Source organism: Astatotilapia calliptera, chromosome 16 (genome assembly GCF_900246225.1).
Source record: "Astatotilapia calliptera chromosome 16, fAstCal1.2, whole genome shotgun sequence".
NCBI classification, from domain to species: Eukaryota; Metazoa; Chordata; class Actinopteri; order Cichliformes; family Cichlidae; genus Astatotilapia; species Astatotilapia calliptera.
The window spans coordinates 24,007,343-24,022,321 of record NC_039317.1 but is presented as its reverse complement, the minus strand read 5'-3'; the positions used below and the strand labels follow the sequence as shown (position 1 = coordinate 24,022,321).

General features: G+C 40.7%; 1 protein-coding gene across 1 annotated transcript; it reads right to left on the bottom strand.

Annotated features, from left to right (window-relative positions):
• Window positions 1-10,699: 10,699 nt before the first annotated feature.
• c16h3orf38 (chromosome 16 C3orf38 homolog) lies at window positions 10,700-14,588 on the bottom strand. Its single transcript, XM_026145750.1, has 4 exons — window positions 14,345-14,588; window positions 13,942-14,117; window positions 12,602-12,804; window positions 10,700-12,414 (listed from the first exon to the last, which is right to left on the bottom strand). The coding sequence occupies exons 1-4, from the start codon at window positions 14,469-14,471 to the stop codon at window positions 12,051-12,053; spliced, it is 870 nt and encodes a 289-aa protein (XP_026001535.1). The 5' UTR covers window positions 14,472-14,588; the 3' UTR covers window positions 10,700-12,050.
• Window positions 14,589-14,979: the final 391 nt, after the last annotated feature.

Genomic DNA, 14,979 nt, shown 5'->3' with positions numbered 1-14,979 from the left:
GACCTGTCAAAGTGTCTATTGGTTGTAGGCTTCAGCTGGGACTGTATTCACTGCAGATGTTGTGAAGAATCCATCATAAAAATTTCTTCCAATTATGTCAGCAATATAAATTCCATGGGATTTAGATAAAACCATTTCACAATACAAGTAGCAGGAAGGACTTTATTTTCCAAGGTAAAAATAATAAATGTGTCACTGTCCAAACCCTGTGTCCCCAGTGAAAAGACAGTAAATTGTTTTAGAAATATCACATCATTTATTTCTGACCTTCTTTGTGCCTCTTTCCCTTTCTCTGCATCCGACTGTTAAGATGAGAGCCCTTTAAAAGCATGAGCCATTTGCCAGTATCCACGATAAAAGAATATGCAGTTAACTATAAAGCCATCAATACCACTATATAAAGTGTCAGCATTCTTGAGAGGCAGGGCATCGACTGGTGCTGGGATAAAGTGATTTGAAACCTCTGTAGTATTCAGTTGTTGTAGAAGTTACTACACAGATACTCTAAGAATACTAAGAAAAGGCATGTGAAGGAAAAGCTATGATTACATTTTATAATGCGAAAGAATGTGATCACTAAAGCTTCAATCACAGTAAGTGATAAACACAGGTTAACCTGATCCCTTATTGAAACAAAGTTTGACTGATGGATGCCATTTCCAAGCTCTGAGCTGTGTTTTGACTTGAATGGAGCGTTGTTATCCAAACACCTCAATCTGTTTGAATTAATGCTGTACTGCACAACAACCACCATGAGAAAATGAAGACGGATGAGTCAGCTATGAAAAACATTTCATGGTCAAAGGCCACAGAACACCCAACAAGGAGTTTCCACCACCGCCAAGACGCAATCCATTCTGACAGGCGCAATACGAATATAATTCTATCTGCGTGGACTCTGTAGTGCCTTGTTACATTTAAAGGGTTTCAACCAGTAATACAAGACTGTAGAAAACAAAAAGGCAATGTCAAAGATGATGTCATGTGTTTGTGCAGTTGAGGTTTCTCTTTTAACCCAAGCCACTGTAAACTTTTCTGTATCTGTATCTTGTGGGAAGTAAACAAAAGACATCTAAAATGTTTCAAATCTAATTGCATGTAGAGTAATTCAGTCAAGGTCATCATCTCTGCTATTGCCGCTGCAGCTTTTGAAATGAAATTTCAGATTCATCTTGTCCTCCATTAGTTAAATTCTAGGAAAGGCAACATGTGTAAACTTGTTTTACTCTCCTTCTTGTCATGCAGAATGAAGAGATGCACCTTTGTCCAAGATGCTGGGAAGTTAAACGTTGCTAGGGACTGTGCATGGAAGTTACCTGCTACTTATTCGGATTCTGCCTCTTCACTTTCCTCATTTGTCTGTTTTGCTCTCTGTCTTCCTTCCTGACTAATCCCCAACTGCAGTGTAGACAATTGATGTCTCCAGTTTGATGATATGAGGCCCAGAAATGTTTGGTTTTCCAAATGGCCATGATATTACTGTGATTTTCAGCTATTAGCAAAGTGTTTCGTGTTTACACTGCACTTTAATGCCTAAAGTGCATAAATATTGTTCACTTCTGTATTAATGTTACCGCCGTGGGCTATTATTGCAAACCACAGTGGCTTGGATAGCATCACTTAACAGAACCGTTACTGAGCAGCAAGCACAGCCACCACATATTTGAAAGACACACTGGCTTCCCTATGTAAGCACATGGGCTGTATACTTGAAACCTCAAAGGTTTTCATGAACCTCATATTTTCTGTAGAAAAGGGGAGACTTTTAAAGTATTTCTTTATTGTATAGTCAAAGCCTCACATTTTTCCCTTGAAGCTCCACAAAGATAAAACTAAATAATTCATACACTACATTTATATCGAAGGTGTATAATCCTATGAAACAGTCGCTTTGCTCTCCAAACTGGCTATAATTATTTTGTCAGCACAGCCAGGTTTGGACAGAAAATGCTTAGGTCTGCTTGCAGAGCTCCACCCTCCTAAGAGTTCTCCCTCTTAAAGAAAACAAGCACTTCCTCGAGTGTCTGTACATCATTGCAAGTACCTCTCTCTCACAACAATTGGGAAACACATCATGGTGTGCTTGAGTTATGGCTTAAAGTGTGAATACAGAAAAGACTGTATCCCGCAATGGATATTCATTGGAAAAAAACAGTAATAAAATGGAGATTGTTTTGCTGACACATCTGCAGCGGGTTACTGTGCTGCCAACTGGCAGCTATGATGATGATGACATATTGACAGAGGCTCCACAGAGATACTCCCAGCTCTATCACTTTCTGGGCTTGGGGCAGGAGATTTCTTCTTTAGGGTTTCATCTGGGGAAATTTTCGACGGGTCTGATGACGCCTGCAGGTCTCTTGGATGAGAATGGATGAGGACACTTGGCTGTCAGTACATTGAGGAGACCTATCTGGCTCTGTCAAGGGTCCGCAAGGGAATGAGAATACTCCAGGGTTTGTGGTCTCAATAGGGTAATGTAACCATCCTCCCAAGCATTTCTCAGGGTGGAGTTTGTGGTATGTCTCACATACCGCATACCCAGAATGTTTATTTTTTCAGAGGAATTCATTTTTCTTTGTCGCAGATAGCTACTTCAGTGCAGTGGGTGCTAGCTTGAAATGTCTTTAACAAATCACACTTTTTTTCACTGGAGCTAGGTGCAAATAGATGTGCCAAGGGAGCCACTTCAGATGATTGGGAAGAACTTATAAGAGCCCTTGGTGAGAAAGCCATTGATTTCACTGTCTTTCTCTGCCTGTCTGTGTTGTTCAGGGCCTTCAGGCAGCTGTCTGGTATCCCACAACAAACACACCATGGGGGTTGAGCAAGCCACAGCTCAATCCACAGGGTGCTTTATCAATCAATATGACCTTCTAGAGCACTGATTCTTTTGCCTCACCCTTCAGCATCTTCATCCCCATAGCATACTCTTTCCACTGGGTAGTGTAGATTTTTCAGCACCCACAGAGCTGATGCAATCTGTGCTCATTATCTTGGTGCCCTTTAGAAAGATAGCAGCCCATTAACAATGATGTAAAGTACTCAGGCTTGTCTGCAGGATTCTGAAAAGTCAGTAGTACAGTATATTTGTCAGCCCACTGCCATGATATTGAGTTGTTGAGTCATTCCTTGGTGAACCATTAAAGCCAGTCCTAGGAAATCTCAGGAAGCAGGTGAAACAAGAAATGTAATATACCAATACAGCCATCTTGGGAATTTGAGTCCGGAATGTTTTCATTTTCTCCTACTGAGGACTGGTTCACTAATTGGGTTACGTGGGCTCAGCAAGGATGTTGTCAAGCTTCAGAGGTTTTTATTTGTGCCTGGACACCAAATCACAGCCCAGTGCAGCGACTCTAGTTATGATGCCCCCACGAGGCCCTTTAAGGTACAGCTGTCTGATGAGTCAGTCCAGAAGCCCCACTTTCCCAGAAAATCCCAAGTTCTGGGGTGATAGGGTGACAGAAGGCAAAAGGCCACACAGCTTGGTATTATGAGAGCTTTATTGCTCCTTACAGATTAGTGGCTGCTGAGGAGTGGCATGGCATGTTAGTTTCCTTTTACAGGGGAAAAAAAACAAGCTGAGTGCTGTAGATTAAATACAGTTTGAAGATAATGTACACAGAAGGAAGCACCTGAATGGAGCCACAATGATTTTGATAACATTTCATCCAGGAAATAGCTGTGTTCTGTTTTTTTTAGAATGGGAGATTTTCTGTGGTTATTAGCAAAACTGGTTTTTTTTATAGAATGTATTTAGATCATATTTTTAAAAGGTGCTGGAAACCTAATTATGCAATAGTTATGTAATGGAACCTGATTGTGTATGGCCTTGAAAATCCAATGGTACATTTTCATAGCTGTTCTGATCCACGTCTGTGCAACTTACAAGGCCACCATATGACTCCAGATGTTGGGTTTTACTGGCTGTGCTCCACCTGCTTGAATGGGGACTTCAGCATATAAACAGCAGCACAGTAACTTTCTTCGTGAGGGGATGTATAAAACAAAGCTACTAATGATATAAAAATGAGAAGGGTGATGCTTGCATCTGTCCATATGACCATTGTGCATATTTGTAGATGAAAGCAACAGCAGTAACCATATTTAGCTTTTACTAATGTGGGAACTGATCAACTGTGCTCTCAAGAGCTCACCTGTGGGAGCTTCTAGTGTAGCCAGCCAATATCTAGATATTCAGATAACTGATTTATGGACAAAGAGATCATCTTCTTTTTTTTTTAATACTACGTGCACTACAAATACCAGAAACCTTTAGCATCAACAATATTCCCTCATCTACGGGTTCTTCATGTTCTAATATCGGATCATCGGATTATGAAGATAACACTCCATTCATTTTCTTCCACTTATCCAAGTCAGGGTCATGACAGGGCTGGAGTATAGCTACCATGGGGTAAGTGGTGAGGTACACCCTGGACAGGTCACTGCACTTTTGCAGGGTGAATATAAAAAACAAATAACCAGTCAAATCTATGGCCAGTTTAGATGTGCATGTCTCAGGACTGTAGCTAGAAGCTGGAGTACCTGAACAGAGCCTGAACCCAGGACCTTTGTCCTGTAAGGCTACAATGCTAACTCAAACATCACTGTGCTCCCCAAGGATAGACGCTGGCAGACTTAAACCTACACGCGGCGCACATCTGATCTAAAAAACCCTTTTATCACTTTTAATTGTGGATGTTTGGAGCGCTCCATAATCACACTTCTCCTCCCACTCAACTACAGTCACAGTATGACGACCTTCCCCTTGTATTGCAGTATAATTGCAGCATTAGGTATGTGTGCAGAATGAGAACATGCAGGTCTTAAATACAAATTCACACTTAAAACATAAATTTGTGTCCATCAGAATATGCTGACTGTCCACATTGGCTGTCCATAACCATATATACAGAAATATGAAACAGTGTTGGCAGGCTTGCACTAGTTTGAATAGCAAGGGCAGGATAAACACTATGTGAGCTTTGAAATGAAGAACACAGAAGATGAAGAGATCAGATTGACAGGTTTATTGCAGCGCTGAGCAGTAAGGATGATGACGACTGTTAGTTCACTGTTTTCTCTAAACAAAGGGATAAAAACATATGGCAGTACAGTTCTAAGTATATTACACAGAGTGCTGAAAAGCCATTATCAGCCACATACACTTGCACAAATGTTTAAAACATTTAAGCATGGAACATTAACACAGAGAACAAAAGAGCTCATATTTACACACTGAAGCAATCGACATTGAAGCATCAAGCTGCTGGTGATCAGGGAAAAAGAGGCCACACGTGAATCCCTTTCATATGCTGCTCATCAGCCATGCCTCCGGGGCTTTTCAAAGCAGCCATTTTGGCATGTCATCCCAGGGTAAACACAAGGGTAACTGATAAAATAAATTACGGTCTCATTCTATTTAGTGTGTCACAGTCATTCCGATGAGAAAGCATGTACAAACCATGCCCTCGCCCATCTAAATGGAACAAGGCCATAATTAATGTCATTAATTACACCTGTGTTTACGCTGCACTGACACGTCTGCTTTGAAAATGGCCTATTCCAGTCTCCTCCTCGTCCCTTCATTTGCAGGTGAAAGCTGACCCTTTCCTTGCCATGCTTCACAACAATACATGTAAGTGTGAATAAGTGCATAACTGTGTATGTGTGTGTGAGTCTGTCTGAAGGCAGCTACTGTAGTAGGGGCGTCCAGGGGAATTGAAATTAATGAGTGTAATCATAAGCAAACAGCGAGCCAGGCAAGGGCAATTAATACAAGCAAAGCGAGCAGGGCTGCTGGTTTGCTCGGCCAGGCATGGCTGGAGCTGAAGAGATGGAGGATTAAGATGCAACCACAGACAAACTCCACAGCTTTCCCACACACAGCAGATGTCCACAGAGAGAAGGCGCTGGGAGCCTGGCATCAACACGCATCCGCCAACAGGCCACTTGGTCAGCCTGGCCCAATACAAGCTGACAACCTCCTGGCAGCATTTAGATAACACCATCTTCTCTGTTTAGTTTGAGAGCCAAGGGAAGGAACTCATGGGGGCCCCTGCACTGCATACGAAAGGGACTCATTGCAAAGCAGCACATTGGAGCCACTATGTGTGAAAGAGAGAGATAGAGGAACACAAAAAGATAAAGTGAGAGAGAAGTGGGGAGGGCATTGTGTGCAAGCTCAGCTCAAGTACATCAAGTACAATCTGAGGGACATTTTTGTTGCCCCCACACTGCCTCCATGTTTTTCCGATTGAAACATCCTTGAATGCATGCATTCTTTCAAGTATGCATATTTGCTTAAGTATAAATAAACACATCAGATCCAGATGCCTTCAGGAACAGGTCTGCTTGTTGTTTCCTCTAATTGACGCTAAACGAGAGTGTCACGGCCCAGGATCTTTTCACTGAGCCCTCGCTTTGTTGCCTTGAATGACGTTCGTTCCCCCAGCGGTCTCTCATTTCCACTGTTTACATGAGATAATGATGCATGTGTAAGGATACACTGCCAGGCCAAGTGAGGGGTTTGTTATGAACTGTGACGGCTGCCTCGTCAGGTCCAAAGCAATTTGTGTTAAAACGGAGCAGTGATGTCAGTTCAAACATACCGTAATAAAGTCAGATCCTGCAGCGTTGTTCTATAATGCACGCAGAGAGCAATTAATCGCTCATGCACATTCCCAAGAAAGGCTAAAAGGCCACGAGGTCAAACATGACTCTACAGATGGGACGATGTTGTTGAACTTGTTCCTCGTTTGTGTAATGTACTTAAAATGTAAATGTTTCCAGGGGATTACAATTACACTGTAGCAAGAAGTAAGTGGATAAAATGGGATTTAATGACATTCTCATTAGCTTCATTTATTTGGATTTGCATTAGCCACAGCAGTTAGTTTGCTTGAAAATGAGCGAGGTGTACCTGCTTTCCTCTATAAGTTTAACTTCCACACCGAACCAATGCTGTCTGCTGTGGATTTCAGTGATGCTGCTGTTGTGTGGACAAGAAAACTAAACCTGACAGTTGTTATACCTTATTCTGCCTGAGTCTCTCTTAGGAGCGGCAGACCATATCGCTCAGCAATACTGCAGATGAGCTAATGGCATTCTTATAACAAAGGGAGCAAAACAATTAACATTGTTATACCTTTCGCAATTTTCTAAATGATGTTGTCAATATGCTCTGACCACGAAACCCAGTATGCAATTTCTATTCATTTGATCTTATTGACTTCTTTGTATTTTATATCACCAGATATACAGCTGCTGGCTAACCATAGTCCCCTCCCACCAATCACAGATTTTGATTTGAAGGTGTCCAAATCCTATTATTCATATTGACCCAGCATCCATCAATTCCTGCTTTAAGACGTTCGATGATTCAGTGCAGTTATCAGTGGGAGAAAACGTGCTGAATAATCAGCATAAATTGCACAGCTGTGTGTCAGCCCCGCAAAAAAAAAAAAAAAAAATGGAACCCTTCCACAGAACTGGATGAAATATGGCGTTGCAGAACGACAGAGTGAGACTTTAACACCAAACAATGTTGACCTCATTTCCTCAGCCTCAAGTTATGTAGCTGTTTCTGTGCAGTTTTAGTGTGTGCAGGTTTATGAAACACTGCTGGGTTGGAGGGCAAGTCCAACAAGATGATAAAATAACTGTCAACCTTTGATTGAATTCTCCTCTAATGTGTTTTGTCAGCAGGAGAAATGTCATTGGCCACTAGTTGATTTTTCTTTTTGCTTTCAATTCATAAATCCTGCTCTTTGTTGTCCAGAGAATGCAGACCGCAGAGAATATTGTGTCAAAGCTGTCTCTTAACACCTTCACCGGTCCAGATAAATTACTGCCTATGAAAGCCAACAGTTCTCTCTTTTAGAACCCCATTACTTTAATGGAGGACAATTCAAGCTTGAAATATTTACAGTTTTCCTCACGGATGCAGCCATATAGAAATTGCCCAGTAACATAAGCTCAGCTTAGATTGCTCTTATGAATTGATTAGTTTCCTCCGTGATCTTAAAAGTCCTATTTTTTTCCTCTGCTTTTTGTGACCTGTGGCTCAGCCTTGCCCTTTTTTTGTGGAGTTTGAGTGCCCCCTTCTGGCCTCATGTTGTCATGAGACTACAAGTGCACTGTAGTCTCTTCCAGTAAAGTAAAATATCAAGATCATTTTTATACATGTATAAAATGCCTGGAACCAATTCAAGGATTTGTTAAATGGTTTGAGAAGACACTGGGAGTCCGTGGGTTCAACTTTAAACATTACAGCTAAAGCCATTTAGGAAGGGAGGGGAAAACACCTGGGCATCAATAAATCTGTAAATCTATCAGCCTATCAGCATTCAGCAATAAATAAAGTCACCCCTAATGAGGTCTCTTCTAGGAGCACAACATATATCTCAACAGTTGTAAAAGAGAAAAAAAAATGTAATTACAATTAAAGAAGCAGTTTCTATGGTTCACCACCAATAAGCTATTTCAAATAACTGTGGGTCTGAGTTTTAGCATGTTTCCTTATAAGAAACACACTTCTCTATTAGAGGAGGGTAAAGCGAAAAGTGTGGGGGGGGGAAACTCTCTGGAGTCAAAACTCTAACCAGACGCCACTGCAGCGGTATTTTTGAACCCGTGCGTCAGAGCTGCGCCCGTGGCCAAACCGCTTATTAAAACGCAGAGAAGCCAAGTGCCATAAAGACAGAAGGCAAGCAGCTTGTTATTATTCTTTCTGAGAGGTGAACAGGCTGAGATCAATGGCTGCAGTGGTTTCGCCTCGCCACAACTATGGCCCTATAAAGCACAAAGACCCGTGTGGCTCCGACCCATACAGTCACAGATATTAAGTATTCCAGGGGCCTTTGAAAGAGGCTGCCAAGAATAATTTCCCACATGTAACATTTCCCACCAAAGCCACAGAGTCATACTGGCATATTCTGTGCCCCCACTAGACCCCACATGCCCTCGCTAGAGTGACGCAGGAGAATCGATGGAAAAACAGATCCACTTCATTAATAAGGAGTCACGTTTGTCTTTATTTTTATATACAGATGGCTGAAAAAAAAACATTTATGAGAAAAAAAGCAAGAACTGGATGCTGCTCGGGTGTTGCTCAAATGTGACCCAGTTTTTGTACCATGAGTATTAACGAGCTTTGCCAAACTATTTTCAAAAGTCACACTAGAACAAGCTTCAGAGACAAATGTAAAGAAGCATTGATACAGGTCACATGTTTAGCATATAGCACATATACCTGATAACATGATATCAGCACAGGTGAGTTTGAACGTGTAAAATGATCTTAGGCACGTTGTGTGGAAAAGCGATCTGCTTTCTTCATCCCATCCAGCAAAATTTCAAATCCGCAGCTGTCTGAAGCGGGTCTAGATGAATTCATGTCATGTGCCATTTGGTCCAATAAAAAAAAAGGCAAGACCAATAGCACTGAGTTTTCTTTTTTTCCTGACCACAGGTAGTAAATGTATATTTGTATATGAAATGTCTGACCAACCAGTAAAGCCCTTCTAGGGTGGTGTGGCAGCTTGTGTGCAATCAAACCTACTCAAAGAGTATGAAAGTGGCTAAATATGTGGACATTACCCGCTGACACAACATCTCAGACATTAACCCTGTGGAGATTTGAGTTTTAAAAGTTACGAGTGAACAGCAGCAATGGCAGGCTATAATATACTCTATGATAGCCGGCTCTGGCTAGCTGGCAGAGCAAGCCTACATGATTGCATCAATTTTCAACTCATCTTTTTACTCCTGATGCATTCATATAGTACTACTGCATGTCATCAACTTTTGTGTACTCTTTCAAATGCTTTGTTTGGTCAGGGTCTCTCTACATTCTCCTACTCTCTCCGAAACAGATGACTGTCCCTCCCTAAGACCTGTGCCAGAGGTCTCTTCCTTTTAACAGGGTCTTCCTTTCTGCCACTGCCAAGTGCTTGCTCATAGATGATCATTGAGGTTATCTCTCTAATATTCAAGGGCATCACCTGTTTGACTGTCACTGCGGTGGTTTAACCTGAGCTAAATTTGTCTTAGATTCATCAGGCAAACGTTGTGCTGACAAACACAATTCCTAGACAAAAGGGAGCATGTTTTTATTTTGCCCACAGCTGCACTGTTTGGTCACAATTTAAAAATGCCACAAAGCCAGTTTTTCTAAACAAGTGCTGGGAATAGTAGGATGACGAGTTTGGTACCAAAAAACCAGTCAACCTGCAAGTGATTCAGCGGTATATGCATTACACTGAGAGGTGGCAGAGTTGAAGATTTTCATTGGGGCAAGATTAGAAATGAGTACATCAGAGGGAGAGCTCAGGTTAAGCGGATTGGAGACAAAGTTAGAGAAGCGAGATTGAGAGGGTTTGGACATGTGCAGAGGGGAGAGAGTGGATAAGCTGGACAAAGGACATTGAATATGGGGCTAAAGAAGATGACCACAGAGAAGATTAATAGATGTAGGGAAGCAGGACATGCAGAGGGTTGATGTGACAGACACGGAGGAGGGTAGGGACAGGGTGAGATAAAAGCAGATGAGCTACTCTGATTGCCCCTAAAGGAAGCAGCAGAAAAAAAAGTATAACTGTCTGTTCTGGGAGATCCTTAAAACAGCAAAATTAAAAAGCACCATTTAGACTTGTAATTCAGTTCATTAAGGAGAGTCAGTTTCACAGCAATGTTTTCCAATCTCCAACTTCCAGCCATTTAATTAAACTACTTAACACCTGGCACTGAACAGGAACAAATTAGCTGAAATTATAATATTTTTATATGCACATTTGTCTAAATATTAGACTTTTTCTGAACTATGTTACTCTGTTGGTATTTCTAACAGACTGTTTATCTGTAAACATTGTGGGATGAAAAGCCATGAAAGCACACTGCTTGACTTTGTAGTGTCACATAAAGACAGATATTTATTTGTTAATAAATGGCTACGTTACATCTCAAAAGTTTGTTACTCATAAAACTCCTTTAAAAAAAAACATACATTCAAAATTTAATTTAATCCAACAGTAAATTATTGAGAAATGTTGTGAATGGCACCGATTAAAGGAATTGCGAACAACTTGAATAAAATGCCTACATATCACACAGGTGCCCATTTTCTACAACCATCTGTTGGGACATTGTGCTGCCTAATGCAAGTTTATGTTAAATCCTTTGCAGTTATGTTGGCACGGATAAAACTGCTGTGTTAGTTTGCTGTGTTCTGTGAGGGAAGATGCATTTTAACAACTGTCAGCATGAAAAAAGCATGAATTTGTTTAAACGAGAATAACCTGAAGAGTTTCAGAAGATATTTGGTTGCTTTTGTTCAGACAATAAAACATGCAAAGGCTGATACCTATTCTTGCTTACTGTTTTTTGAACAAGTATAACTGCTTTCAGTTGTGCCATCTCAGGAAAAAAAAAAAAGCCTATTAGCATTATAAACCTGCATTAGGCATCTCAATGTCCTGCTGTGACACTGAAATGCTGGCTGCTCTGCATGAACATAGTCAATTAAAAACCATAGTCACTTACAACTCTTTTCATTTTTACAGCTGAAATAAAATTTAATGTGCTTTTCTTTCCTAAAAAATACATTTCTAAGAGATCTTTTGAGTGACAGTATAACTGTTACTATACCACAAATGTATACATTGAACATATTTTACATAAGGCACAGGCTTCCAAAGCACTACATGCTTTGCAAAAAGGTACAGTATATTTAAAGCAGCCCATCCATTTACCTTCTAGGATAATCTTTGAGAATTCTGCTTTGCATGTTATGATGCAAATATTCAATTTAAATGCATCAGTTTGAGTCTACCTTTATATTATTGCATGACGGCCTATAAGTTAGAAGATAGGGTTGTATCAGATGAGTTATTAGATGCAATATGAGGTCCCAAATGCCCAGAAAATAAGTGTTCATGCAAATAAGATGAGTGTAGAGTAGAACCAAAAGGCCAAACCACCACTTTTGGATAAATAATGTGAAAGGAAATAAAACTAATAAATCTAAAACTAATCTATCTTGACTGTCAGCTACAGAGAAGCTGCAGTTCACTGGAATTGTAGGTCAAAGCAGGTGCTGGCACATCTGTCCCACTAAGAGCATCCTGCCCTCTGATTTTCAGGTTGACAAACTTTATCTTCCAGCTGTTGTTGTCCAGAGGAGAGCGGATAAGGCCAAATATTTGTTCAAAGATTCCCAGACAGACTGAATCTCTGTGAATAGTCCCAGCCACAGCCACCAACACCAAGCCATGACGAGAGGTCAAGGCTTTGAGGCCATGGGGATCCAAATTGGGACTAAAGAGGAGACGCTCATCCCTGGTCAGTGCCAAGAATCGACAACTAACCAGATCAGCACCCAGAAACTCCTCCATCTGCTCACTGCCAGCTCTGAGAAAGACATAACTCTGTTATTAGTGTTTTGGGGTTGTTTTACCTTCATCTCTATGCTTTGTAAGAAGAAAATCAGAAGGAATAATCTACCTGAAACAGAGGACTACTCTGAATAAGATTATAAACCAACAACATCAGTATTATTTAAATTCTCATTTGCTTTCACTACTAATGAGGTTCTTACTTGGAGAGGAGACGTAACTTCACATCAGGCCAGAAATGTTGTGGTCCCCAGTCTTGGGGCTGTTGGCCAAGTGAAAGGTTTTGACTGTTCAACAGCTGGAAGAACCACTGACAGAATTGCTGGCCGAGGACCAGCGGATCAAAGCCCATCCCACAGTTCACATCTGAGGAAGCCGCCTCTCCTTGAGGGTTTTCATCCACCACCTCCATAAAGAAATGAGAGGTTGTTGTTACATATGATCTTCAGTCTCTACAAGTCAGAGCACTACACCCATATTAGCTAGAAGGTCAGTTCTTTGATGGAATGGCAACAGGTTCTAAAATATAAAGTCTGAGTAAGGCTTGATTTTAGAGCTGGTGTTGACCCTGAATTTTGGGAAGTACAAATTCTAATATCAATATACAGTGCTGTAAAAAAAAAAAAAACAGCACTCTCTTCCTGATTTCTTATTTTTTTGCATATTTGTCACAGTTACATGCTTCAAATCATCAAACACATTTTAGTATTGGTCAAAGATAGCCAGAGTAAATACAAAAATGCTGTCTTTAAATGATGTTTGCATTTATTATGAGTAAAAAGCTATCCAACCCTACCTGGCCCTAAGTAAAAAACAAAAAACAGAAACATCTTTCTGATTGTCAAGACAATGGAAAATAGTCTGTGGACTGACAAAACAAAATATTAACTTTTTTGGAAAGTTTGCATCCTGTTACATCTGGTGTAGAACTACTACACAGCAGTTCATAAAAAACAAAACAAAAACAAAAAAAAACCCAGCAGCAGTCAAACACTGTGGTGGTAGTGTGATCATTTGGGACTGCTTTGGGATCTGGATGCCTTGCCCTGACTGATTGAACCATGAATTCTGCTCTCTACCAGAAAATCCAGAGAATGTCCAGCCATCAATTTGCACCCTGAAGCTCAAGAGCACTAGGGTTATGCACCAGTGCAGGGATCCAAAACACAACAGGAACTCCATCTCTAAATAGCTCAAAAAAATAAAATGAAGTTTTTGGAATGGCCTATTCAATATCAAAACTGCTTGATTGCAGTTCTTGTTGCCAAGGGTGGCACAGTCTGTTGTTCGGTGATTACTTTTTCAAAGCAATATATAAACTGTTATAAAGGTGTGTGAGGACACTGTGTGTGAATAACCCTAATTATGTCTTCTCTTTCCAGGCATACCAACATCAGTGCCATGTCTTCACTTCACTGAACTTCACTATTCAATAAACAATACTTTCCATCCTTTATAAAATAGATGGGTCGCCTTTGGCTTATCCCCAAATAAAACATTTACTGGCGGCAGTGGCTTCTGTTTCTCTCGTGTGTCAAGTTACCTTTACAGAGGACCACAGCTCCAGGGTCCTCTTTATAAGCATGTGTTTCTCGCTATTTGGGGGCATCGCCACACCTTCTGTAGCCAGGTACTTGAATATCAGGTCACGCTGAACCTTTTTCCTCCTCAGGAGCTCTTCGGCATTTTTAGTGAAGGCGAGAATGGTTTCTTTAGCTTCTGCAGTGGAAAAATGATCAGACAGAGTAGGATAAGCTAATCATTTATTTATCTATCCAGCAGAGGTGAGAAAACACTGAAATTGTTCATGCAATTTATTTGTTATTTCTTGGTAGGTATACAACAAATCTCTTGATTAAGGACATTATGTAACTCACTGGGCTCCAGTAAAGACTTAAGGTAAGCTGACTTCCTCTTTGCCATATGAAATTGAATAAAAGTCTTACCCGTAATGTTTTCCACGACTATCATCTTATTCGTGACCGTATCACTGAGTGACAGTAAGTCGCATTTTGTCATTAGGCTCAGTATCTTCGTAAATCCAGCACGCTCTGTTTCTGATAGTCCTGACATTTTTGGCAAAACGAAAACACTGGGGCGGTTTCGTCCATGCGAGTCCTGCAAGAAATCTCTCCGTACGGAAACAAGCAGTAGTGGGAACGGGATCCGTTCAAAACACTGGTTGCTATGTTACGTTGATGCGTTCGCAATATTTCGGAGGGCAGACAACTTAAGGTATTGTCAACACCGCAATTGTCACCGTAAGAGCTAGAAATTACGATAACAGAGTGAACACGAATGTAGTACAGAAGGGCTTTCGCTGCCTTTAGGTTTGTAAAAAATATGGGAATCTTGATATTTACTTACAGAAAGCAAAACAAACAAAAGACATTTTTTCCATTACTTTTTGCTCTCACTAATAAGTAGGAGCTAGAGAGTGCAGTGTCTTCTGCTGTATCATTCAGGGAAACTGGTGCTGTGTACTGACACGTTTTATGGTAATTATTACGTAAAAAAAGGGAAGTTTTCTCCATTTTTCTTTGAGTTATTAGAGGCTCATTAGAATAAATACCAAAATATC